The sequence below is a fragment of the Drosophila bipectinata genome, chromosome 2L, assembly GCF_030179905.1.
Source record: "Drosophila bipectinata strain 14024-0381.07 chromosome 2L, DbipHiC1v2, whole genome shotgun sequence".
NCBI classification, from domain to species: Eukaryota; Metazoa; Arthropoda; class Insecta; order Diptera; family Drosophilidae; genus Drosophila; species Drosophila bipectinata.
In genome coordinates, this window is record NC_091736.1 from 21,477,160 (window position 1) to 21,503,811 (window position 26,652).

General features: G+C 43.8%; 1 protein-coding gene across 2 annotated transcripts in view; it reads left to right on the forward strand.

Annotated features, from left to right (window-relative positions):
* Positions 1-26,652, forward strand: part of dpp (decapentaplegic morphogen) — a 36,561-nt gene that overhangs the window by 6,399 nt on the left and 3,510 nt on the right. Inside the window, exons 1-2 of one of the 2 annotated variants that reach the window (XM_070276893.1) lie at positions 20,846-22,433; positions 25,419-26,303. In XM_070276893.1, the coding sequence (XP_070132994.1) occupies positions 25,433-26,303 (871 nt within the window). In that variant the 5' untranslated portion in view covers positions 20,846-22,433; positions 25,419-25,432. Of the gene's footprint in view, positions 1-20,845; positions 22,434-25,418; positions 26,304-26,652 lie in introns of those variants that run through there. The other variant, XM_043213720.2, reaches the window with a different exon arrangement.

Here is a 26,652-nt window from a genome sequence, read left to right on the forward strand (position 1 = left end):
AACGACAACGACGACTACTCCACCAACTGGCAGTGAGACGTTGATTGCCACGGAATGCCGTCAAACAGGTTAAAAATGTAGGTAGAAATTCAATTAAAAATTGGTTATTTATTTATTTTAGCATGCACAGAGATCGACAGAGCTACACTCATATAAGTATATAATTCAGACGTATTTCCACTGTCCAGAAACCAAGCTTCCCCCTTTCTCTGGATGTAACTTTGTTTTGATGTTTTGGTATAGTTCGTTAAGCTTGGCTTTGTGCCAGGAAAAGTCGATCACTTGGCGGCGTCAAGTGGACTCCATTTGAAAGTGAAATCCCCAAAGACCCCGCATGTGTCCTAGCGGGTGCACCAAGGTACTATTCCCCACTCCAGGTGGATTTTAAAGGAGCTCAGGTGCAGCCACTACATGCAAAGTAACCACAAATCTTTCAATAAAAACTAATGTGCCCTGGAAGCCATGAAATATACATAATGCTTTACAAAATATTTCAAAATATTTAAACCAAGCCAAGTAATTGACCTCTTTAATAATAACTAAAAGTTGAAGATAAATATTTTATAATATTTATAATATTTAATAAATATAGAAAATAACTTAAGCAAAACCAACTGATCTTATTGTAAACTATTGTAAACTGACTGAGGTATACATGATTATATTCTATATTTTGACATTATATCCGTCCAGCTTTATTGATCAGAAATATTGAAGCATCATAAGTACATATGTACATATTAATAGCATCAACAGCCGAGTCGATATCAATATGTCAGTCTTTTTGTATGAGCTTGTGAATTTATGAGGCTTATGTATATAATAGCACATAATAAATACTCTTCGGATGTTTATAGAAAGACAGCGTATGGTGTGGACGAGTACCAGGTATCAATATAGTAGTCCTGTATTATTATTATTATTATTATTATTTATTTTTTTTTTTTTTACATTGTAACATTGTAGCAAAGCAATAGATAATTGGCGTTTTTGTATTATTTTATGTGTAAGATAATATTTTGTATATTTTATTATAAACATAAACGGATATGGTTACTGTACCAAATGTGTCCATTGTTACATTCATATTTTAATAAAGTAGCCAGTGCCATTCAAAAAATTGGTTCAATCAAATGCAAACTGGATCAAACCAAGCTTGCCCTCAAATCGATCAGGTTAACAAACACACCAACATCGGAATAAAGCCGATCTTATTTATCTTTACGAATTCAAACCGCAAAAAGTTAAATTTAGCTGGTCTATTTATAAATTAGCAACTTTTGCGGCCCACTAACGACCGATCGAGTCATGTGCGATGTGCCCATATACGACGTACGTAAGCAGGGGGATATAGTTACGACCCCAAGGCCCGTAACTGGTTGCAGATATTACGAGTGTTGGATCGCATCCCAGATCAGTCTGGCCGGGCTGAGATAGGCAGGGCGAACGGGGAATCAAGATGCGAGAATCATCTCAAATTTTGTCGGTGATGGATCGCCTCGATTTGTGGCCGTGACATGGATGATTAAGATACTAATGATTGAGCTTTGGAGACCTCTTCTGCCCGGTTGGAAGCCGCCTGCCACATTCTGACTGATCTTCGGCCAAATTCACACTCAGATTCACTCAAACTGCTCCGGTGTCGACGTGAAATATCTAAAAGCAATTTTGCTTCCAGGAAGTAGCCATCCATGGGTGGAGCAAGGTGATCCCTGATCGCACTTCTGCTCTGTTTGATATATGGACGGTGGAAAAATTTGGCCCACGACGTGAGGTGTGGAAAAATCTGTGGTCTGCCACTTGCTGGGAGCTTTCTGTTCGCCGAATTGGGGAAACCAAATTTGTTTCTGGGATTTTCGGCGTTTCCATCCAATAAAATTTCCTCCAAAAATGCGAAAGAGTTCAATTCAATGAACTGCCATGACAGGCATATTCGGGAAAATTGTGAAATCTGCGTGGGCTGTGCCGCAGTTGGGAGTCTGGGAAAGATAGTTTCATGTGAAAAGCAAATACATATTTATTTATTTATCGAAAAATTTAGGGGATTACTGGCCAAAAGATAAAAAAAAATGTACTTTACTGCCAGCTGCCAATAATCCAATAAAGATGTATATTGATATGTTACTCGGCATAAGTCCTAATGAGAACGCCCAATATATAATTTACTTGTTTGGAAATTTGGCCCAATTATGTGTGAATGCCGAAAATAGAAGACATGTGTTCTAAAAATAATGGACAGTCCTTCACAGACTTCCACCGACAAGCACCTATCTTTGATCCCTCTGCACCCGATCAATCAGTTTTATGGACAAACCATCCATGCATGTTTATTGTATGGGGATGTTGCCATCAACAAATCTGCGCAATAGTTGGCCCAAGGCCCTCCGCGGGTAAACGAACTGGACCCACCAAAGAGCCATGACCACTAACTTAGGCCTATGCCGCGCGGATGGCAAAGGCCAAGTGATTCGCCTTGAAAATTTCATGCAACTTTCAGCGTGTAAATAATTAAACCATAAAAGTCAATTGAAATTGAGAATGTTCCAATAGAACAGAGCGCTTTGAGGGCGCCGAGCAAGGAAGAAAAAATTGCGCTTATTTATGGCGTTTATGGTCCGAAAGTGGGGGCGCCCGGGGGAGGGCCATAAAAACTTATGGATAGCCAAATTCACGGATAAATTAAAATAATTGAAATACTTTGAAAAGTTAATTGCGCCAGGCGAGGCGAACTTGTTGATGCTAATGGCCAAACATAAATTTTAGTGGGCCAAGAGCGCCCAGAGAGCCTGAAGATACTGAGCTATTCGTACTGGGAGATACATAGAACGGCGATACAAAATATATATTTTACCGGCCGGCAAGGCGCGCATACATATGTATGCAATATGTTTCTTCTCTCTGTATTTTCCCCCATTTTCTGGCTTCTGGCCTCGAAACCGGCCAGATCGGCTTATTTTCATAAACGCATTTTCATTGCGCGGCCACAAATCATAGATGTTTCTTCGCCCAGTCTCCCGACCGCACAATATTTAGACAGATTTTGTTGCCAAAAGCATTTACAGGTGGCAGTGGATGTTGCCAGAACCAACTTGCAGCATCATCCTCATCCTCAATTCCATACCCGCTTCCAGCTGGGCGGCTTGGTCAAGGTTAAGCGGCTACTCCAACTAACCGTGCGAGTATATGTATCTTATTCCGCGTCTATATCTGTGTCTGTAGCTATAGCTGCTGGTTTGCACTGCAGGACATCATCATCATCGACAGGCGTGCGCTCGTTTAACGATTTCAACAAAAATATTTCGCTTTCTGCGCTGCTCATTAATTCGTTTCGATTAAAAATTGCTTTTCCTCTCCTTTATTTCTTATTTTGAATTTTTTCTTTCATTTGCTGCTCATCTGCAGCTTGTTGTGCATAAAAATCACAGCAAGGCGCCGCTGGAGAGCTGGGGAGCTGGGGCGCTGGAGAGACCCTTCCAGCTTCCATCGTCGAGATGTATCTGAAAATCAGTATCTAGATTTGGCATTTTGTCTAGCGGCGGAAAAACAAGTTGCCGCTGATGTGAGTGCCTGTGAAATTTTAATGGGCTGCCTCTATTTTCTATTTCTTTTTATTTATTTATATTTTTTTTTGTTTTTTGATATTTTGGTGGTTTTTGTTCTCCGGGTTTGTTGGCGGTGGGCATGTAGCCGTTGTTTTGGTTTGTTTATGTCTAAAGTGAAACGTACGCTATGTGCAATTGCTCTGGCAGCCCATTTGTTTATTATAAGGTCTGCGGCAGACTTCCCATGCGTGCCACTTGTTCTCACTTTGTGGCCTTTGTTTAGGTTGGCTTTGGCAACTTAATATACAGAAATATTCGCTTATTGCTGCACTCGCTTATTTATTTGCCTTTGGCATATTTTTTATTCGCAGCGCTCGCCTTCTCGCCTTTTTTTTGGCTCTCACGTAATCATTGCAAATATTTCGCACTGATTCGGGATTCCGAACTGTTTCGATTTTCTGTTTCTGATTTTGGCTGGTTTGTTTATTTGCGAGCCTCCGTGTACGCCTTCAGCGTATTCGTATTAGCGGGAAATAATAATTGAAAGTGTATTTCTAGGAATAGAATTTCAACAAACTGTAAGTGTTTTACCCAATTTTTAGCAAGTGCAGAACGAGGAAGAATCATCGGATGGTGCTGTCCTCGGGCCCCTTCTACAGAAGTTCGAGCAATTGATGGCTTGTTTTCGACTCGAGTTGCACTGATGAATATGTGGCAAGGTTCCCCAGAAACCGAATCAGTCAACGGAAGGTGGTGGGCAGATCCCCCAAGACATCGTAGTGGAAACTAAAAAATTAATAGAATAAATAACTTTTCGCCTATTTGGTTTTGCCGGGTACCGGGAAATAGCATAGAGGGCACTTGAAAATTAGTATTTGTTTACAACCATATTGCGGGCCAAAGAATTTACTATAAGTAAGAAATTTGCTTTACTTATAACCAAACAATTAAAATAGCAATTATTTGGAAGCAAAGAGTGGAGATCAAAGGCTCTTGCTAGTTGCATAAAAGTCCATTTAGGAATTCAATTTCAAAACACTTCTTTTATTCGGTAATATTCGCTTAGTTACTCAAGCAAAGAGTTGGGTTTTTCACTTTCTTTTGAATTTTTTGGATCTCCCCAGAGACTGGACCAAGTTTTAAGCTAGTACCGTTAATCCCAATCGATGAAAGCCAAATTCGAGCTTGGCCAAATAGCTCGAACTCGGGCAAATGACTGGACAAACATCACGCTTGCGCCGCCGGAGATCAATGAGCAGTATCGTTGAAAAGCGTCAAACGCTTTCCACAAACACGAGAACGACCAGGCCGTCCAAGCTGGCCGGCCAGGGGAACATTAAACTCATTACCAATGCTAATTGAAGGAGGGAGACCCGCAGTCCACTGCCACCTTCCATCAAGTTCAAAATCACAATTTTTCTTTACACTTTTCTCCGCCAGTGGTGGCCAGAACGAAGCCTGTTTGGGATTTGTGGTGCACCGGGCGAGCTATGTTTGTTATTTTCCAAGTGCCCACACGCTCTTACATAAATTATTAACAGCCGAAGGCAAATAAATAAACAAACATTGAGCCAGCTACTGCAGCGGACCCTGCTCTTCTTCGGATTCCGTATCTGTATCTGCATCAGTGTCTGCATCTGTATCTGTTTCTACAGCTTTACGGCTAAATCATCGCCAACGCTGAAGCTGTCATCATTGGCGTATCCGGAATCCGGATCGGGCAAAGTTCGAATCCGAGTCAGGGAACACAAGCAAAATTAGAAAACAACTGCGTACCAGCAATTAATTTTACTTATTTATTTTACTTCAATTCACTGATTTCTCTCTCTGTAGAGACCTGGTCGGATGCATTACCGACTACTTAACAGCAAATCACTAAACATGCTTAAATATTTCAACTTGTCCGGTAGCCTGTTTGTCATTTGCCAGCGACATTTGCCGAGCGGCGATATCTGAAAAACTCAACCCGAGAGTCTCGGGCGTCCCAGGCCTTGACAAAAGAAATGAACTGTTTTAATGTGCTGCCAGTTGGCTCCTCTGTCCTCTGGAGAAGCCACGACCAGCCCAGCGGAAAACTACAAAACCCAAATTGAAAAATCATCAACCTCGTCAGCTCTGAATCTCCGCTCACTGGCCACTGGCTCTGGTCAATATTTGATTAAGAAATTTTTAACATTACCGGGCGGGGCGATCGGGCGAGGAACAGAACGGTGTCTTCATGGTCCTTACCTTGAGGTGGGGTATATTAGACACGATGGTGTCAATGATAATGCTTTTCTGTCTAATATTCATTAAATTAGTCATGTTTCGTTTGGGAAATATAACATCCAATAGAACTTAATCACAAATGAACTTATGGGTGTAATGGATTTCCATTAAATACCTTGAAATGCTCTATGGTTGTAAGAGTAAAAGTTGTTAAATTTTTTTGAATAATACAAGTTCATGGTATGCATTAAATGTATAGGACGAAGTTAAAGCTTAGATCTCTCGCCGATTTAGGCGTGGTTTGTCCTATAGGATAAAGTATGAAAAAGCTATACCAGACTGTAATTTCTAGGGTACACTTGCTTCGGCTTCCCTAAGGTAGTTGGAACTTCTCTTTTCCTGGATAGCTGCTAGGACTCCGGCATGTCGAGTGAAATGTTAGCGGCACACAGACACAGATACAACCACCCAGACCCATGCCAAGACCGCTGTTGGCCAGGAATTGTTTACATAGCAGTGAGGCCTGGCTCGAGATCCCAGGCTCTGGATCTCCGAATCCGAATCTGAATCTGGCTCTAGCCTTGGGACTCAGACCCTGGTCTGAGTCTGGGCAACCTTTTTGTTTGATGTCGGCCTCGTTAAGAGCCAACGAAGCCAACGAGCTGCGGCTTGTACCATGTTGCTGTTGCTGTTGCCTTGTTGTTTGCTCATGAACAGTTGAACGTTGTTGGCTCTCTGCCGCTTACTTTGCATTAAGTTATTTTCATTTTCAATAGGCCGTGCTGTATTCCCCATTCCTAGGTTGGTGCCGGTGCCGATTCCGAATCCAAATCCGAGTCATCTGCGATTCCCGTCCCTCTCGCTGGTCCGCTCGCATCGAGTGTTTTTCTTTCGACGGCGCTCTCGAGAGCTCTTCAAACTGTTGAACTTCACTTGTTTTCTCCAAGCTATTAAGCCACTTGATCGAGCACATACATTTCCCTCACCTGCCCATCTAGCCATCTCCCCATGCATCTGCCCGAAATCCTTGTCCGTTTTTCACTATTAATATTTATCATTTTTTTCGGCACGATGACGCTGCCTTCCAGGAATTATGCAAATTTTCTGTTCAGTAGAGATCTGTGATGAGCGTGTGATTTATGCCCACAAATCGCTCTAGCCACTACTTCTGATTGCATAATTAATGAAGTTCGGCCGGATGATAAGTAACAATTTTGGTGGGAAAAGTCTACACTTTATCGGATAGTGCGTTTCTGTCCAGATACAACTTACAAACGCGCCCGTCTTAAAACTTTTGTTTGATTTTGTGACACAAGATCTCCTTCCCCCTCTCCACTCCCTCTTTTCCCCAGCAGGCAGTCACAAAGTTGCAAAAATGGGCCAAAACCTGCCAAAGGCCGGCCAGCAGAAAACGCAATTATCAAAGATGTTTTCAAACGAATGGATTCGCCACCTGTACCTGAACCCTGAAAACGTATCTGTACTGCGCCGGGACCCCTCAACGTCCCGCCCTATGCCACATGTTTGGCCATAAATTAGCAATTAAATGAGCTAGTGCGAAGAAAACACATTTCCAAACTAAATATTGAAACGCAATAAGTTCTCAGCATCTCCATGAGCACCTAAAAAAACACACACACAACTCGCCCTCTGGCCAGGTGCGCCGACCTGGAGACAGTGGGGCGACAAGTTCCTCCGAAGCTGCTACATCTGGGCTTTTTTTGTTAAATGCATTATAATAATTAATTTCAATTTAAATGAATAACGAGGGAAAAATCTCCTTCAAACCTGTTTAAGTTAACTTAGTTTCTTGTGAAAAACATATCATAATCTATTAATATATTTGTTTGTGAGGTGTAGCTTCCAGCAAATGCTTCTATGACTCTCAACAATAGCCTCGCCATCAAAATTATTTTTCGCTACACTTTCTAATTTTTAAAATGCATGTTTAAACACAAAATATTCTTTGAGGAAATAAATCAGTCCCAGACCACTGTTTGGCCCGTTGTCTAATACACCAAACCTTGATCAAATTCAGATGAAAACTGGGCCCTCTCCCGCCATATATCTCTCGTTTCCCCTCGGAAACAAGCAGGGCACCTCGCCCGCGGGTGGGAGTGGCATTGGCCAAGAGACAGAGGGTTGGGTCAGAAGGCAGGGGCTGGGGGCGGGTGATGGGGCCTTTACGGTGAATTGCGTTGCTCGTTTTTGGCGCGTTTGCGCTTTGCGATTAATGCGCTTGTGTAAATAAACAATAAATATTAAGTGCGTTACATGCCGGAGAGGAGGTTGGTGGGGGATAGGTGGCAGTGGCATGGGCGGCCTGGTGGTAACGGGGATGAGGGTTCGCAGAGGGGGATGGGTCGGTTTGGCGCGCAATTAAATACTCTTCTTTATGCTCGACACGATCCGAACTTGGGGAAGTCCTCAAGACGACGCTCCATCTGGTGGGAGGGCATGCGTGTGCGAGGGCATCCCCGCCCTATCCCTGAGTGATCCCCCCTTGCTACCGACAGGACCACCGCCAACTGGCGATGCGCACGAGCTCGCTTGGGGTGCCATGCTCAGTCGGCCACTGCAGGCGGATCGAGCATCACAATTTCAGAGTCGATCGATCGATCTATCGACTGGCCTTCCCCCGACCACGGCCCCTCCATGTCAGTCGTCGCAACCAGGCGTAACGCACAAATTGTATTGATTATGCGGCTGCCGTGCACTTTCCTTCTTGTATCTCGTGCCTGGTAGATCCGTAAACGTTCGTTTGATTTGCGAAGCAATCTGTTTGTTATACCCTTGCAGAGGGTATTATTATTTTGGTCAAGAGTGTGCAACGCAGTGAAGGAGACATCCCTTTAAAGTATATATACTCTGCATCAGGGTCACCTCCAGAGTTGATATAAGCATGTCCGTATGTCTGTCCATCTGTCTGTTTCTAAGCGAACTAGTCTCAGTCTTAGAGCTATCGCAGTATATAAATCGGAACGGCCGACTATATCCCATAGCTGTCATAATTGATCAGAAATGACCTAAATTTCGGCTGTTTGAAGATAGGAAGTTGGAACTTCGTACAGATTCTATTTCGTCAGTGGTCAGTTGATGCGTCGTATCCAATTTCATAACGATCGGCCGACTATATCTTATAGCGGCCACATAACTGAACGATCGGAAATGGTGTTTGGTAAAAATACCGACTTTGGTATTTTTTAAGATAGAAGTTGGGACTTTTTTAATATTTTGTATTGTAATACAAAATAATTTGGTTTTATTATGATATTCTCCTAATATCCTAATAGCCAAATATATTCGATGTTTGCGATATATACATATATATCCGTTTTTAACGGAAAGGGTATATCAACTTCGGATCCGCCAGAAGTTGGCTTTCCTTTCTTGTTGTGTAATAAATTAATGCACTTGATTTCAACGCTTGGCCAGTGTCTGCCGGTGGGTGGGTGGCTACTGTGGGTGCTGGGCGGCTTTGTGGCTAAATTCAAGTAGGCGGCAGTGGGAGGCTCGAAATGCATTCAGCCAGCCGAGGTGTCGGTCCAGGTGTTGAACTATCGAATTAAAGGGTCAACGTTCAATAACTGCAAAGAAAAAAGAGAAATACATTTTGGATTGAAAGAATATATGTTGTTACAAAAAAATTAATTTTATTTAAGATGCTATTACATGAAAAGTCAAGAGATTTACAAAACAAAACTGTCGTATCTGATTTGCAAATGGATCTGAATCATTAACTAATGATATTTCCATAACTCTTTTTAGGTTGAACCCTAAGAAATCTTTAGTCGTTACAAAATAAATCTTAAAATATTCGTAAATGTTTATTATTAATGTCTGGAAACAAGAAGTCTTACAAAAAACGGTAAATATTATAAATGTGGCATCGGAGAAATCCGAGTTTCCAAAGCTTTTTTGAATTGACTGTGAAGTTGCAGCCATACCTGATAAGGACGAAAAACTATCTAAAAGGCCTCTTAAAATTTTAGAATAAGCATTGAATATTCCCTGGTTGCTGTGCTGTCCTTGACAGACTTTCGTCGTCATAATTTACTCAACGACTCATAAATCGGGATATATATTTCCGAAGATTACTTGCGAAGATTGATCGAGTACAATTTCTATATCTGAAACAAGCCAAATAATAATAGTTTTAATTTGCTTATATACTGCTTGTGTAAGCAGCAGGAGTTTTCCGGAAAGAAAAGTGTATCTCGTTCTATAGACTCGTGGCGAACAAAGGTTACGGAAAAAACTATAGAATTGGAAGGAAAATATCAAAAGGCGCTAAAGACGCAGAAAAGTGTGGCGCCCGCTGGTGATTTCTGAACTTATTGTTCATTCTGATGATTCTTGGAGTGTATCTGAAGCTAGGTCGGTGCTTGCAGCTGTATCTTTCATACGGCAGGTAAGAGGGGCACGGACCGAGCGGGGGGAACGGCACGGCACGGTGATAGTGGGGCAGCGCCTCGCTTTGATGTTGATTAATTGCGAAAGCTGCTGATTGATTTTTATTGCAAATATTGATAAAATTTTGGTATTAATTAACGTGAAAAACAAGCATTTCGTGTTAATTGGAAAATGGTTATTGAAACTAAACAGAAGCCAGAGCCAAGTGAGCGTACAAGCTACGCAAACAAACAACAATTACAGAAGCAACAACAAAAACAACAAACAAACAGACCGTGAGATACAAGATACAACTTGCATTTTGTAGAACGTACAAATTAACGCAGCCAAAAATCAATCGAAAAAAAATTAAAGTTTTCCCGCAAGAACAACAACACGCAGTCAACTATCGGTTTTGTTGGATCTCCGAGTATCTGCAGCGGCCGCTGTATTTGTATCCGTGGGATATGTACCAGCTAGCATTTGATTTATGCTCAACTTTGATATTTACCGCCCAATAAACAAAAAATTAACGCAAACGCAGCTAGACCCGGCCGAATTATAGATGTATCTAGTATCTGCACCGGCGTCTGCCGCTCAATCCGTATCTATTTGTAATTTTCGCTTTGATTTGTACTTGACATGCGTGCGTCTGTCAGAGCGGCAATTAAACAACATCATTCCGAGTGCCCGCCCCTGCAAGAGCCTCTGTATTGCCAGGCGTCGATTAGAAGAGATCTGATCGGATGCGATCCCGAGATCAGTTCGTCATTAACGCCGGCTAAGCGCCACCTCCGATGCCGATGCCGATGCCGACTCCGAGTCCGATCCCCCAGCGTTGACAGAGCAAGCGCTAATATTTAGTATTTGTTTGGGCTCTTTCCCGCCCGATATCCAGGAGTTCCCGCCGGGCCACCTACGTGGCTGAGAGCGGTCGAGCTGTGAACGATGCCCCCGAAAACATTTCCAGACTCGTCGATTCGGGGCTATTCAAATCTGGGCCACTGATTGCCGTGGTAATTAGTCAACTGGAGTGGCCAAAGGGCGCGTCACTCCTCACTGGCATGCGGTGTGCCTTGAAGTCTTTTGCGGATTGTTTGGCTCCCTCTTGTTAGTCACACTGGAAAAATATCTTCATATTAAAAACTACATTTTTATACCCGGTACTCGTGGAGTACAAGGGTATATTCTATTCGTGTAAATGTAACATAGATAAGGAACATAGAGATGTATGTAACATAGATAAGGAATAAACTGCGACCTAAGGTACATATATACATATATTCTTGATCAGCATCAACATCCGAGTCGATATAGCCGTCCGTATCAGCGCGTAGATCGCAAAGACTATAAGAGAATTTTTAAAAAACTGTTGATGCCAAACTATTTCTGTAGTTTGACTAAAATCAAATTTCAATCATCAATCATATACGAGTATATATGTACCTTTTTCCATACAAAAGAGCTAAAATTTCGAACGCGTGGATCTCTTGACTATAAGAGATAGAACTATCAGATTTGGAAATTGATATCTGTGCAGATCAAATTTGTGTCAAAATTTTACCACGTACACTCCCACTCAAAACAGAAATCTTGTAGCGTCAGTTCGTTTATGTATTTGGAAAATTTGATGCCAAACTGTTCCAAAAAGCAGACCAATCGGATAATTTTGAGAGGAATTATAGACCTTTTAGTCTGCGTCCCTACTGTTTATGTTTGTTTTTCCCGAGCGCAAAAGTATTCAACAAAAATTTGTTGCTGAGAATCCATAACTTTAAAGTTTAAGTTTTAAGGTTTTAAACTATAAAGGTTAGTTACACTGTGGATGGAAAATGAGTACCGGATATAATATAGTCGGCTATAGCCGTTCTTTCTTGTTTTTATTATAATGTCTTACAGACCCTACACTGGGGCTAGTTTTTCTCTTTCCCGTACCCAGTTGTTAACTTAAAAGCAATGATATTTAAGTTGCATGGAAATTTATTAAGAATTTAACGGCTTTAACAAATTATTAAAAAAAATAGAAATAATAGAAAATCATAAATTCCTTCCAGTGCACTGGACATGGGCAAAACCTAGAAAAGAAACCACCGAATAGACGCCTGACCGTCTCTCCTTCTCTCGGAGGAGCAGTCATAAATAAAAGCGAACATTGCAGCATTGCAACATTGCTGACCACATCTCAGTGCTTCGGCCCAGACAATTGGCATGGCTAATGCGTATGGCAACTCATAAATTTATTAATTTTTAATTAAACTTACAACGATTTGTAATTCCAACATGGTGCCTCCATATATGGCCCGACCGCTGATGGACTGACTGTTGACCATCCGAGCAGTTGGCCGTTGAAGGAGTCCCTGCTCTTACTCCTGCTCCGGCCCCGATGTCAGCCCGGAAACAACTCATTATCCTAATTAAAACGTGCGCCATGCGCGCCCCGTTGCCATATATGAGCAATGCACGCGATCTGGCAATCGAGGCAAGTCCGCGTCCAAGTCCGAGTTCGAGACCGAGTCTGCGGCGGAGGCTGCATGCGAAATTAGAAGATTGCTGCGCTCCGAGATGGCATGTCCGAGATGCGACCATCTGATCTGATGGGTCGCTGGAGAGTCTTGATTTATCGCTTTTCCAATAGCAAGTGAAATATATATATTTAAAGGGCCGACTCTTCAGGAATAATTAATTGTTTAATTACACAATTTTAGCGCATTATTTTGATGTCATAAATGTTGAGTTACAAAGCTTAAAGTACTTTTGTTGGATGAATGAGATGACGGTTACAAACGTAGTTTCTGTACGAGAACACTTCAAATGATTAGTAATATAAAATGGTGTAACAATAATTTTCATGTTTACTTTTCAACTCAATTTTCTAAAAATTTTTTTAAATGATATATGTATAAATTATATTTTGGTCAGGTGGGATCAACTGACCAACTGCTTATAATGAACTCTGAAATCATCGGAATTGATATTAACGCCGTAACCACCAATTCAAAAGCTCCATTCATAAGCACTGTTGGCAGTCAGTCAGTCAGCTAGCCAGCTAGTCAGTAATTCGTCCAGCTGGGCCGGGCCAGCCTCTTACCCAGGGGGCGAGAGCCATTCACCAGACCAGACTAGAACAGATCGGAGAATAGCTGTCCTGCCCAAATCGGGATGGGAGACCGAAGACTGAAGGAGTCTTGGTGATGGGGCCGACGGCATGCGGATTGGGGAGAGCAATTCTTTCGTTCATTGTCATGCGTTGCATTTACAAGATGCCAGCTGGCTGTGGCAACATTTCGCAGCAATTGTCCGGAATTGTTGCGGCAACATTGCGGCTGCTCAACATGTTGCTGCCCCATGTTGCATACTGATCAACCGCGGCTCCTTTGCCGCTGCCTGACATGAATGACTGTGACCATTTTTGGTCCTACAGTTAACATCTGTGCCGAAGACAATTGCATTGATAATGAGACGATCGGGTTGCGGATTCCCTATGAATGAATCTTGTAAATAACTGACTGGCTGGCTGGCTAACTGGCTGACGAGTTGGCCAGCAGGTTATAAATTGTGCAGACAACAAGGTTTATAAATTACTTTCAATGTCAAACATAAGCCTTATAAATAAACAAGTTATTGATTGCTTAGCTCCACTAAAAATAGATCAATATTGATGGGATCGAGGCTGACTCGCATCCCTCTCTTTGGGTCACGATGTATCTCAATCCGAATTGCATTTCGAAGCAGCAGAGGCGGCAGCAGAACCAACCACACAGCTGCTTGAACAAACAAACACAGTAGCGTTTTGCAAAAATTGATTTTCATTTTGCGGTTGCACTTAATTTGGCAATCGTTGCAATAATTTTGTTTACAATTTACGAGACTACGAGTATGTAAACTTAAATGCCTTCCCAGACTCTTCTTCTTGACTTGATCCTGTTTTTGTTGTTCTTGTTGTTTTAGTTGCTGGTGTTTCAGTTGCATCACCATCACCACCTCGTGTTGCATTTGCTTTGTGGTTTCGCACTGGATCCAAAGTGTTGAATTTATGGCGACAAGGTGACAGATTCTCAAACGATTTTATCATCTTGGCAACAAAGTGTTCGGAATTAGCTCCCGATGTTGTTTGGATTTGATCGGGTCGGATTGGAGTGATGGAGCGCTATCTGGGTATCTGTTTGCCTATTTTATGGTGTTTTTGATTTGCTCGTAAAGTCAGTAACACTCGAGTGCCCCAGGAGCATGGAGAATGTAACATAACTTTATGAACCGCCCGATGTTTACTCCCTGACCAGATTGCGATGGCAAAAGGATGCCAATAGGAAGTGGATTTTTCAACTTCATGTCTACCTTTATGGCTGTGAGGCCATGAGGTGCCCAGACCTAAATTGTTGAATTCAAAAAGCTCTAATCTGGACCTCTGATTCATTAATCAGGAAACATCTTTAAAACAAGGAATATATTGTCAATTTCCGATATTTCAACACACGTTTTGTAATTATTAACCCATGCCTATTCACTTTCGAGTTCAATTAATTTAATAACCCACTTGAACGAGTGGCCCCTGAAATCAAAGTGTAACTACATAAAATCGACAATAAATATTAAGCAACATCTTTGTAAGTGGCGATTATTGCGCCATTACGATCAGTTTATACGGTGGCAAATGAAATGGTCGAGGAGATAAGGCCAAGAGCCTGGCAACAGCAACAGCAAGTGAAACGAGTGTTTACAGCCCGTAGACAAAGTAAATTAATGTGTGTTCTGGGCCGCGAGTTCCAAAATAGTTTCTATAAACAAAGGTATTCTCACTGGGAGAGTGTGCGGCGAAGGGAGCAACTACTGATCCCTCGCCCCTTACTGACTGCCCTGCCCGAAAGCGAGTTGAGTGAGATTGAGACTCCGGTTAAATATTTATGAAATCATAAAATTTGATGTCTCCCTTCCGCCGGGCACTTGACGGTAATGCGACCATTACCCGAATGTGTCGATTCGAGCCAGGGACCCAACTTCGGTGTTAATGATGATTTTGATGTGCAGCGAACGGATTGGCTGCAGGCCCGCCCCCGCTCCTCCACACCCACATACCCACTCCGGGCCCAGACATTGCCACAGCGATTACGTGAAGTACTCCTCATTCCCCTGCTCGCCTGATGTTTGTTTTATGTACGATTTGTTGTTTTACAATCGCTGTAAATAAATAGAGGCTGCAGATCAAAGGCCTATCAATTAGCACCCCTTTCGATTATGCTGCATGCTGTTGCTGCACTTGCTGCACTCACCCCCTTCCCCACCCTGGTTTTGTTGCAATTCACACCCTATTAGTAATAAATTTAAATGCGCGCTGCAATTCGCCTTAACAGTTATGGTGGCTATTAAGTTTTATCGATGGCGCTCAGTCCTCCCCCCCTACTCGGAGTCCAAAAGGTACTTCCATCCCAGCCCTCCCCGGAACAATTTAATTTGTGGCCCACTCGAGAGGGCCGCTCCGAGCCCATCCAGGCATCCTCCTTTGATATTCTCACACATCCGACACAAAAAGATACGTGGCTGCTCAGCCAAACTTAATTGCAATTGACTTTTAATGCCTACGCGGACTGCCCGCTGGGTTAATTCGAATTCAAACTGTTTCTATAAAGTGGAGCCATCTGGCTCCTTCTCCACTTCCCATATGAACTCCCCCATCAATAAGACGAATGGAAGAATGTTCTTTGCTATTTCAAACAGTGTCCTTTTGGGGCAAAAAAAAGGATTTGCCATTAATACAAAGCTATCAATTTTTGGAATATAAGTATTATAGGGATTTTAAAGCTATGTAACTTCAAGTTTCACTATATTAGAGAGATCTATTATACCGGAAAGCAGTTCTTCAGACCTCGCTAAGATCAATAAAAACTTAAATAAGTATTCCCATTTATATGCGATAATTAAATGTTACAAAAATACAAAAGCACTGTTTCAAATCAAACATGTCACATTTAGTCTTTTATATCCCAGTAATCCCTAAACGATCCCCGATGCAGTGTTCCCAGGCAAATTATTAGCCGGCGCTAATAAAACGCTTCAGGGTATTTTGTTTTCGGCATCGGGTTACCATCAAAAATGCATAAATCAAGCCGATCCTTCTGAGGGCCAATATCCAGCGGAGGAGGCTTTGTTACCAATTTATAAACAAACAAAACAATTCCGCCGGCAACAAAGGAAGGGACATCGCCAGGCATCAAGTTACCTCAAGATCGGACACCAAAGAAAAACCAAACAGAAACCCTCATCCATGCCCCGCTCCGGACAAAACGCTCAGGATCAGCTTTCACGAGATGGAACTTAGACTTGGAGTCCCCAGTTGCAGTTTACAGCCAGTTTGTCATTCATCACAAAACAAAACACACAATAATAACGTTTTAATTGAACAAAAGACAAAGCAGAGAAGATCCCGTGGTCCGAGCCAGTCGAGCAACAATTGAAGATGTCGTAGGAATCGGATTCGGATCGTATCGAAGGCTCATTCCTGCTTGCTGCAGTTTTGCGGCTGCCTCTTCTCTTATTATAATTATGTGTTTTGTATCTGTGGCAGTGGCCGGTAACTGTGTCTGTAACTCGTTGTCGCCTCTTCTGAAGTGACTGTGACTGTCACCTTTCCATCAAGTTGAAGGCAGGCGGCGGTGAAAGGCTCTCAACTGCCGGGCGTCCACGTGCCAAGCGGCATTGTTTAACGACTTTTGTTCGCCCGGCTCGAGGTAATTGATTAGCTAGCCGACCACGGCGAAACAAAGCCAATGGACACAAATAAAGGATGCCTAATGAGGCCCGTTCGCCGGGGTGAACTGAATACAAACAACTGAAATTCTAGAGCGTCCCACCATGGGAATATTATGTTTCCTAATTGGAGGAGAGCACTAAAATATTGGCAGAGATGACCCTTCACATCAGCAGATGAAATTATAAAAGGAAATATTAGGACATGCAGGTATTAGATATAGAGTCACATGACTTTTTATCAAGATGCCATTCAGTGAATATCAACATAATCCGAGGTGGGTTTACCATACCATAAGCAAATACAGTCATAGAAGAGTTCATACCTTTTTCAATTACTTCTTATTTGGTTTATTCGACTGATTGTTTTTATTAAATAAGTTAAAAACCACGTGCTATAATAGGTATTCCAGACCAACATAAGTCCAACACACAACAATGATCAAGATCTTTAACGTAAGGCAGACATTGGCAATAGATATAAAGATTTAGATACTTTCTGAGTTTGCATAAAAGTGTCCGGAACAGTGAGAAAAACCCCTATACAACCATTGTAGGGGCAGGTTCTCATAGGAACGTACTCTTTGAAGACAATTAGGACTCATGCCCCCGTTGCGTGCGAGGGAAAACAGAACGCAAGAAGGGATCATGATGTGACCATCCTGCTGTGTCCGAGGGCGAGGGCCAAGGACCTGGCATGGGGTCAGTAGACAGCGGCGTCTAGTCCTCGGCCTGGTGTCAAGGAGTTTTTGCTAGTTTTCAGTGCTGTTTTTGCCAGGCACTTGCTGCGGGAAGGACCTTTAATTTTTATAAATGACACACGAGCCGAGGGCTGCAATTGATAAATGAGCTGCAGCTGATAGTAGATTTCGCATTAGCTGACGTCCCGGTGAAAGTAGGGCCAGTGATGGTTAAAATAAGGGTATGCGAGGAGGACAGCCATTTAAGGACTCGATCTCTGGTTGCCCGCAAGGGCAGGAAAGGCACTGCGACTCCGATAAGACGGACCAGGCCGAGGTAACAAAATGCCATTAAAGTGAGTGGAGATGAGCCAGCATTCCAGAAGGCAAATGTATCTGTATCTGTTTATCTTCTGGGGAGTGGATGGGGAGAGCGAGAAAGTGGCAGGCCTAGAAAGAGAGAGGCGAGAGGGAGAACGCAACGCGGAGTTGTGGGCACGAACCAGCGGCCAAAGAGACCAAACAAAACGAAGGAGGAGCACAGAACAGCCAACACAAGCCCGCCGACCGGAGCTCACATACACACACGAAGTTACAAAACGCAAAGATACAAAGATGGAACTGAGGGACGGATAATTGGACGGACGATTAACATACAAAAGGATCTCGGCGGACTTTGGAGCCCGCCTTCTACCGTCTGCGCCTGTGTATCTGTATCTGTGTTTCGTGCATCTGTATCTGAGCCAGCGGAGTTTTGTATGCGCCAATGAGCATGAATCATTTTTGGGTTTCCAGCGAGAACCCAAGGGGTGGAGCATGCCGTCTTGAGCAGCCAAACTGACGACAGGTTTCTTATCTGGAACTTTCTGAATAGGCATTTGGAGAAACGTTTCTCCCTCAAAGAAACGTTTGCACTAGCTTCCAAGTCTATTTACTTTTAGAAATGAGTTCTTTGCGGGTCATCCTCTTTCAGCTCTTGAAAGTGCCGCGTAATTCGATTCCTTGTTGAAAATTTCAATGAAGTCAGTAGGGAAGAGCAAGTGCCGGTCAGACGGCGACAAGCTAAGAACAGGAACAAAGGCTACTTAAGCAGGCTTGGCGCCAGCTTGCCATGTGTGGCTGCTGGGCGAGTGCGTGTGTGTCCGCGAGGATAGCCAGAATGTCTGGCAACGCTCCAGTCTCACTTAGCCAGCATCCACGCCCAGACGGCGCGACCAGTACACGACGCCAGTCCACAAATGGGCAGGGTTCCCTCCAAGCTTGTCGGAGATCTTACGAGAGGTTGACCATTGGTTGCGTTTTACTTTTGTGCAAATTATTTAGTTATTGTGTAATTTTAAACATCTTAAGGTCTTCTTCAGACATCTTTAGACTATTTTTGTTTTCCTAATTCTTACCCCTCATCATTTTCATTTTAAACTATTTAAACATCTAAGGATTAAGCTTACTACTTCTTTGTGATAAAATCATATATTATATACTATGAAGGTATGTTTCTTAATCGTTAATGTTGAAATTCTTGTGTTTTTTGTAAATGTTTTATCCCTAACACCTTGACAATAAGCTACAAAGCTGTTCCGAATAGTTTTAAAGTTTTTCTGAATTCTACGGGCCCTTGTTGCAGGGCCAGCTCCACCTACCAAGGCCTAAAGCAGCGTCGTCGGTGTGGCTGGGCTGCGCCACCTGCTCGGCTGGTAACAGCCTGCACATACAATCTTTTGTGCGCCAGTCACGTTGGGGGTGCGCATGCGCGGGTGTGCCGGGCCAAGAAGCGAGGAGTCATCTCCACAAACAAGCAGAAGGGCTAGGGAAGGGGCGCACAACCACACCAACAACAATAAAGGCAGTTAAAATGCATTTAAGTGCAGGTGTTAGTGTTGGTGTGGTGCAGTGTCGAGTATCTGTGAGTGCAGGTGCGAAAGAGCCAGCAAGTGTCGTTCTTATGGCTGCCGCCGCCACTGCTCTTTTTTACCTTTTGCCTTCCGACCAATAAAATTATACTAATTCCAAACTTTTTGATTCCGTTCTCTGTTTGTGTTGCTGCCAAGGATTTCGATACCCAAACACACACACCCGCTCAGCGCACACACTGACTCTGAGGAGAGTAAGCATGTGGACTCGGGGCTCTCGCTCCCTCCTGTGGGCGCCTTATAGCTTCCATGGCATGTGCGGCATGGGATCGAGCTCCGACATCCGTCTCCTGGCTGGCTGGCAGCCTCTGGCTCGACTACCTCAAATCGCAGACCTGGACGGCTGCAGGAAGGCGAGACAGTTTGGTTTTGTTCTTGGCTCATTGCGCTCGTGCGGCGAGGAAAGAAGCACCCGAGGGCCTTAGACGAGCTACTCTCAGAAGCGCGGTTGTCGCCAGTCATTTTTTTCCGTGTACATTCATAAGAGTTTTAAAGTAAGTAGGAGGCTTTGTGAAATAGAAAGTGTTTGGTTTTGAAAAATATGTTAAAGTTGTATCATAATAGATGAATTAATTTGCGGAATTCGGGCCTTAAAAGTTTCTGAAACCCACGGGTGGTATACGTAATATGAGCTACTACCCTTTCAGTTTTTATTCTAGACAGGAGACAGTTTTTATTCTTTTTTGGGAATCAAAATTAAACTGCTAAGATTTAAACATTTAAAAAAATATTCTTTTTGAGACTTCAAAAAACCCGTTGAAGATTTCCAAAGTACCTTATTAGCTTGGTTAAAAGATCTGCAGATACAATCCAAGTTCCCCTCGAGTTTCCTTAAATCCAAGATGAAAGCTTAGGACCACTCCGACTTGAGTGAGATTCTTGCCGACGAGAGAATCACTCAATGCAGCAACAGCGGCAGAGCTCGACCGCTCTGACCGTCAACCAATTAACCGTTTGTGTGTGTGCGTGTGAGCGGCTCAAGAGCGAGGAGGACGTCGTCGTCGTAGCCGTCGCCGTCGCCGTAGTCCGTGGATTTTGACGTCGCGCTGGCTGGGAAAGCGAGAAACTGGCGCTATACGAGTGCGTGATCATGATCGAGCGATAATGAAGACGATAATGAAGCTGGCGGAGATTGGGCGAAAGCCCCAGCCCCCGGCCCACCCCCTACTAAGCTTGAGTGGGCTCCGGGAAGAAAGAGAGAGGGCACCGAGCCGACGCGGAGAGCGAGTGGCAGTCTCATTTGCTCTCAAGTGGAACTGCCGAAGAAAAACGACGACGAGCCACGAACGAACCAAGTGGCAATGTATCTGTATCTGTGCGAACGGCCGTATCCGAACCGAGTATCTGAGTGTCTGAATCAGGTAGAGGTAGACAGAAAGGCGTTAGTCGTCCAACAGCGCTGATCGAGTTTAAATCTATTGGGCCGCACGGAACGCAATGAGCGGCGGCGTTTTTGGCGTAGAACTGTCAACCAGAACTGACAAAACTGAAGACCCAAGCCAAAGTTCCTAGCGGGAGCTTTTAAGGAAAACTGAGACAATTAGACAGTTTCGCGACGCGTGAAGCCCCGGATCGGAAATCACAAATGATCACTGATCGACGTTAATCGGTAAACAAAGAAATTAATGCATAAACGGTGCGTGAGTGTGCCAAGCGTGCCGAGTGTGCAGAGTGTGCAGAGAGTGTGTGTGGTGTGCGGGGTGCTGGTGCTGATGCCGTGCCGATGCTGGGTGTTTGGAATGTCAACTGACGGGTTGTAAAGGGAAACCCTGAAATTCGAATAGCCGACAGCCAAAGCAAATAAAGCAGTGAATACGAAATTCGAAATAATTCAACAAACAGATAAAGCTACAGATACATTCAAAGACTGGGAGATACTGAAGATACAGCTACGGCTAGTGTGTAAAGTCCGCCTCAAATTCGGATGGTCGGAAAATTGAAAATTCGGAAACAAGTAAAAACATTTGTGTGTGTGTGAGTGTGTCAACTGGAACTATGTGGATAACGTGCAAACTGTTTGCAGAAAAGGCAGCTGAAACAACCGAAACCAAATCAGAGACAACACAAGCCCGCTGCCAGGGAGAGCGCGGGAGCGGATCGCCGCCAATGGCTAGAAAGTGAGCCTCTGGATGACAAGTGCAGCATCCGCCTCCGTCAGATACATGTCATGTGCCGCGGCGTCCTGACCGCTGCCACCTCTCTGACCACTCACTTCGAGCGACCTGCGGTGCGCCTCGAATGCTGCAACACTATTTCCAACAAGAACTGGCTCAGCTTCATCTACAATTATCGCAAGCGGAAGCTTCGCAAAGCAGCGGCGAAAACAGAGGCAGATTCGGATTCAGATTCAGATTTAGATTCAGACTCGGACTCGGATCCAGAAGCCAAACGAAAGCGAGAAGGAAAAACAATAATTGTAACAGTAGCAGTTGCCCACACAAAGAAAGAGACAGGCAAACAGAAAAAGAAAAAAAGCGGTGGCGAAGAAAATCCCTATCAGATATTTACACAAACGTGATTTATTTGAAAAGCGAAACGGGAAGCCTCGAATGCCATAAACATCTGTAAATTGTGCAAATATATCCGAATCCGAGTGAAACCAAAAGCCGCTCGCTGCGATTACGGATCCGATTCCCACTCCGATCCCATTCCCGATCCCTGACTCGATCACGATTCCAATCCCGATTCCAGACGTCATAAATTCAGTGGAACGAAAAGTGTCAGCCCAGTTGAACGAGACAGTTGGTCGCGCTCCTATTTTGCTGGCTTTTCGGGCAATCCATCAACAGACAATATACAATATACATATACGATATCTGCGCCGGCGGTGCCCAAACGGCTTTCGAATTAATAACCGAACACATGTCGTATCAATATTCGACTTAAGCTACAGATACGGGCCCCCGGAGATCTAATATCAGGCGATATCACTCGACCATAGGAAACTTTATAAGACTGAGGTGAGTGCCGAGCCCTGCCCGGTTGAGTTTTCCCCAGGTCTCCGGGTCCCCTGTTTTTTTTTTTTTTTTCGCTCCCAACTTACTTCTCTCCCGATTTTCCCGCGGCCACCTTAATCGGCCCAGTAAGCTTATGTAAATTGTGGACAAGAAGTTACAATGGGGTGGAGGTGAACCGAATCTGAACTTGCTGTGAGAACCGAACACAGAACTGACTCATTGCATAAGGAGAGCTATGCACTTGATATCACAAAGTTAATTTGATATTGAAAATGCTTGTCGCTGTTCGGCTGGATCACCATGTCGATGGCATGTGGCATTCACATTGTGTTCTGGCCAAAAAGTGTGAACACAGTCGGCGGGGGACATTCGAAACTAAAGTTTTTGGAATTTAATTGTTCAGGGTCATTTATATGAAATTGAACTCGGGCTTCGCAGCACTTGTTATGCTGATCAATAAAGCGGAGTCGGTTCCGAGAACTCCACCATTTGTTCTGCAATTATGTGATTCCAAAACGAAATTTAATTGAGATGAGCCAAGTTCTAATCCGACCAAATCACTTGTATTTCCCGCTAATGGGGCGTGAGCGGTTCACACCTCACTGGCCAGCTAACTGCCAAGCCACTCTCGGCAACGCTTAATCACAATATTTTCCCCACATATATCATAATTCCTGGGTGCACCTCGGCACCTGTCAGCCGAATTCCTAGAACCCCTGCGACTATTGTTGGCCAGCACAATGAGATACCGTTCTGTTTCTGTATCAGAACTAATATCCAGTTATGGGAGCGTCCTTTAAAAAGTCGAAACACGAACTCTTGAAAGGGCATAAAAAGCGACGAACACAAAACAAAATGTCAAATATCCTGAAACATAAATAATCGAACAGAGTATAGAGTCCTTTGTATCGCTCAGATGCGTGAGTGTCCATGGGTGACTACGGTGGCGTTTATTACTCCAAAACCAAAACCGATCCAAAATCGCTGACATTGTGTGGCATAGATTCCCAAATTAATATTTACCTCACTTTCTGGTGTGCGAGTATCTTGGCTATTGGGTAACCGGATTGAAACGTTAATGACAAAAAATATGTGTCAATTTGCGAAACACTTTCGGATTTCTGATTTCGGATTGTCGGTGCTGCCACGGAGCTGAAATTTGAACTTTAGCAGAGGCTTGCGACATTTCACAACTCGAATTGAGCTGAGTGCGATTTATAGACGCAGTCGGATCGGATCTAGTGTCTGGTGTCTGCTATCTGGTTTATAGTTCTGACGGATTCGCTGAATGGACCGCGAGCTTGGAAATTCCAGGGAGCGCCAGGCATTCATCGAAGACCAGTCGCGTAGGGGAAACCCCCGGTCGGGACTCACGCAGATCACACGTCGGTCAGGTAGAGGTGGAAATCGTAGAACCACGATATATATACAGCCAACTGATACTTAAACCACACGCAACAGCCCACGGACTGGGAATTCTGGGAACATATTAAAAACAAACAACAAATTATGAACAAATCATAAACAAATTTATGAAATTTAATTTCATTCACCCTTTCCCCAGGCTGGTATCTCCCCGATCTTTCCTAATTTTTCCCAATTTCAAGCCCCGTCTTATCAAGGCCCTGAGATCTATTCGCTCTCCCCCGGAATACTCATATTTTCGAGTTCTTGCTTGGTTCTTGGTGCTCGGCGCTCAGTGCACCCCCCAGCGTGTGCCATCTTTTCCAATTTCCCGATTCCAATTTAACCATTTTCGAAAATTCCTTTTACGCCTAAGCGCCCTGTCATATAACAAATTTTCTTTTTTTTTAGTACAAGATAAGATGTTAATCTTTATGTGAAAAACAACATGTAATTTGTTCAAGGTGACTGTGTGCGTGAGCGGGTATGGGTGCTGGCATGGATATGTCCCGGTGTGTGTGTGACTCGTTTACCTTTTTCCAACTGGTCCGGGCCCGGGACTCATCTTGAGATAAAATCTGGGAAATTTATTGCCTATAACCAAAATATATAGAATACTTCTAATAATTTTCATAAATTTTCCAGATAAGTTCGTTTTGTGTCGCTTTTTGTGCATTTGCCGCCTGTTTGTAAATCAAAGCGCAGCGATAAGTGAAATACGGCGATCGAAGCTACTCTAATAACCAAAAACCAGGAGGGGTTGGGGGTGGTTGATGGGGGATGGGCCATGGGCGATTGGCGATGGGGTATGGGGTATGGGGTATAGGGTGGCTATTGGGTGCTAGTGCATTGGATTGAATTTCTATTAGTAGACATAAAAACGGTTCAGCTGGTATGCCGAGGTGGCCCAAAAGATCGAGTGTCAGTGCAAGGGGTGCAATGTCCGCCTGCAATTGCAACACTTGTGCCGGAGGTCGGAGCACGGGAAAGGGGTATGCCAGGAGAAAGAGACAAAGCGAGAGAAAGGGATAGGTGCAACCATTTTTTTAAGGTGCACCTTTCACGCCAGTGGGTCGTAAAACTTTTGGGCAGGCGCTACACTCTCTCGTCTCAATCTCAAATGGGCCAAAAGGAAGCGCAGCCGCAGCCGCAGCCGCCGTCGTCGTCGACGTCATTGCTTCTGCTAGCGTCGACGTCAGCGTCGACGCTTCTTACCTGCCGAAGAAGAATAACCGATCCGTAGACCAGATCGGACGGCTCGTTCAGTCGAGCAGCGCACGTCGTCCAACACACACACACACGACACACACACCGAGAGACAGACACACTCGCAGATATTGCAGACAGATAGTATCTGTCAGATACAAAGAGTCGGGCTCTTCCTGTCGTCCCGCTTGCACCAATGTGAACCTGAGCGTGAGTGAGCGAGTGAGATTTGAGTGAAAGAGCAGTGAGAGGTTCCGCACCCTACGATACTGATACCGATACCGACTCCGAACCGATCCCGATCGGTTCAGATCGGCATAGCATAGTGCATAACCCTTTCTGGCTGTCGCTTAACCCATGTCTTTTGTTTCGTTTCAGAGTTGCAAGCGACCATGCGCGCATGGCTTCTACTCCTCGCAGTGCTGGCGACTTTTCAAACGATCGTTCGAGTTGCTAGCACCGAGGACATCTCCCTGAGATTCATCGCAGCCATAGCGCCTCCTCCTAAGATATTACAGCAGCCGCAGCCGCAGCAGAAGCAGCCAGCTGGACCGCAACAAACAGCATTAGCAAAAGCATTTAATCCATTCAACGAACCGCTCTACACCAGCAGTGATAGTGATAAAAGCCATCTGAGTAAAAGTCTAAAGAGCAACAAAAACAAGGCTAAGAAACCTAGCAAAAGTGACGCGAACCGACAGTTTAACGAAGTGCATAAACCAAGAACAGACCAATTAGAAAATTCCAAAAATAAGTCTAAACAATTAGTTAATAAACCCAACAAAATGGCTGTCAAGGAGCAGATGAAAACTAAACAAGTTAATCAAAACAAAAAGCAACAGGAGCCACCAGCTCCCAGCACAGAATCTCATCAATCGACGGCTGAGTCTAGCGTCATGGAGCACCTAGAGCCAGAACCAGAGCCCGTCCTGGTCCTGGACAAGGAGGTGGCCTCCATCAAGGTGCCGGCCAATGCCGAGGCCATCATCGCCGAGAAGGGGCCGTCCACCTACAGCAAAAAGGAACTGATCAAGGACAAGCTCAAGCCGGATCCCTCCACTCTAGTCGAGATCGAGAACAGCCTGCTCTCGCTTTTCAACATGAAACGCCCGCCGAAGATCGATCGCTCCAAGATAATCATCCCGGAGGCAATGAAGAAGCTCTACGCCGAGATCATGGGCCACGAGCTGGACTCGGTCAACATCCCCAAGCCAGGACTACTGACTAAGTCGGCAAACACAGTACGAAGTTTTACACACAAAGGTGAGTCCTTTTCCAAATAATTTTTTTATTTGAAATATAAAGGGGCCTATTAAGAGAATAAAATGATGGTCTAGAAATTTCTTGGCGTTACATTTCTTACAAAAAACTTAAAATAACGTTAGTCAAATGCATTTTTAAAGATTTATCTGACTTGCCAGATTTTCATATCCCCTTAGAAATCGTATATATTCAAATCACATTTATAAAAATAAAAAAAAAAAAACAAGAAAATAAAATTTTAGATTGAAACCTGCTAAAATCAAAGTATGCTTTTAAAAAGATAGATTTTTATTGGCAATATCTAAAAACCACTTCGATCTTAAGAATTTCAATCAAATGTAGATCATTC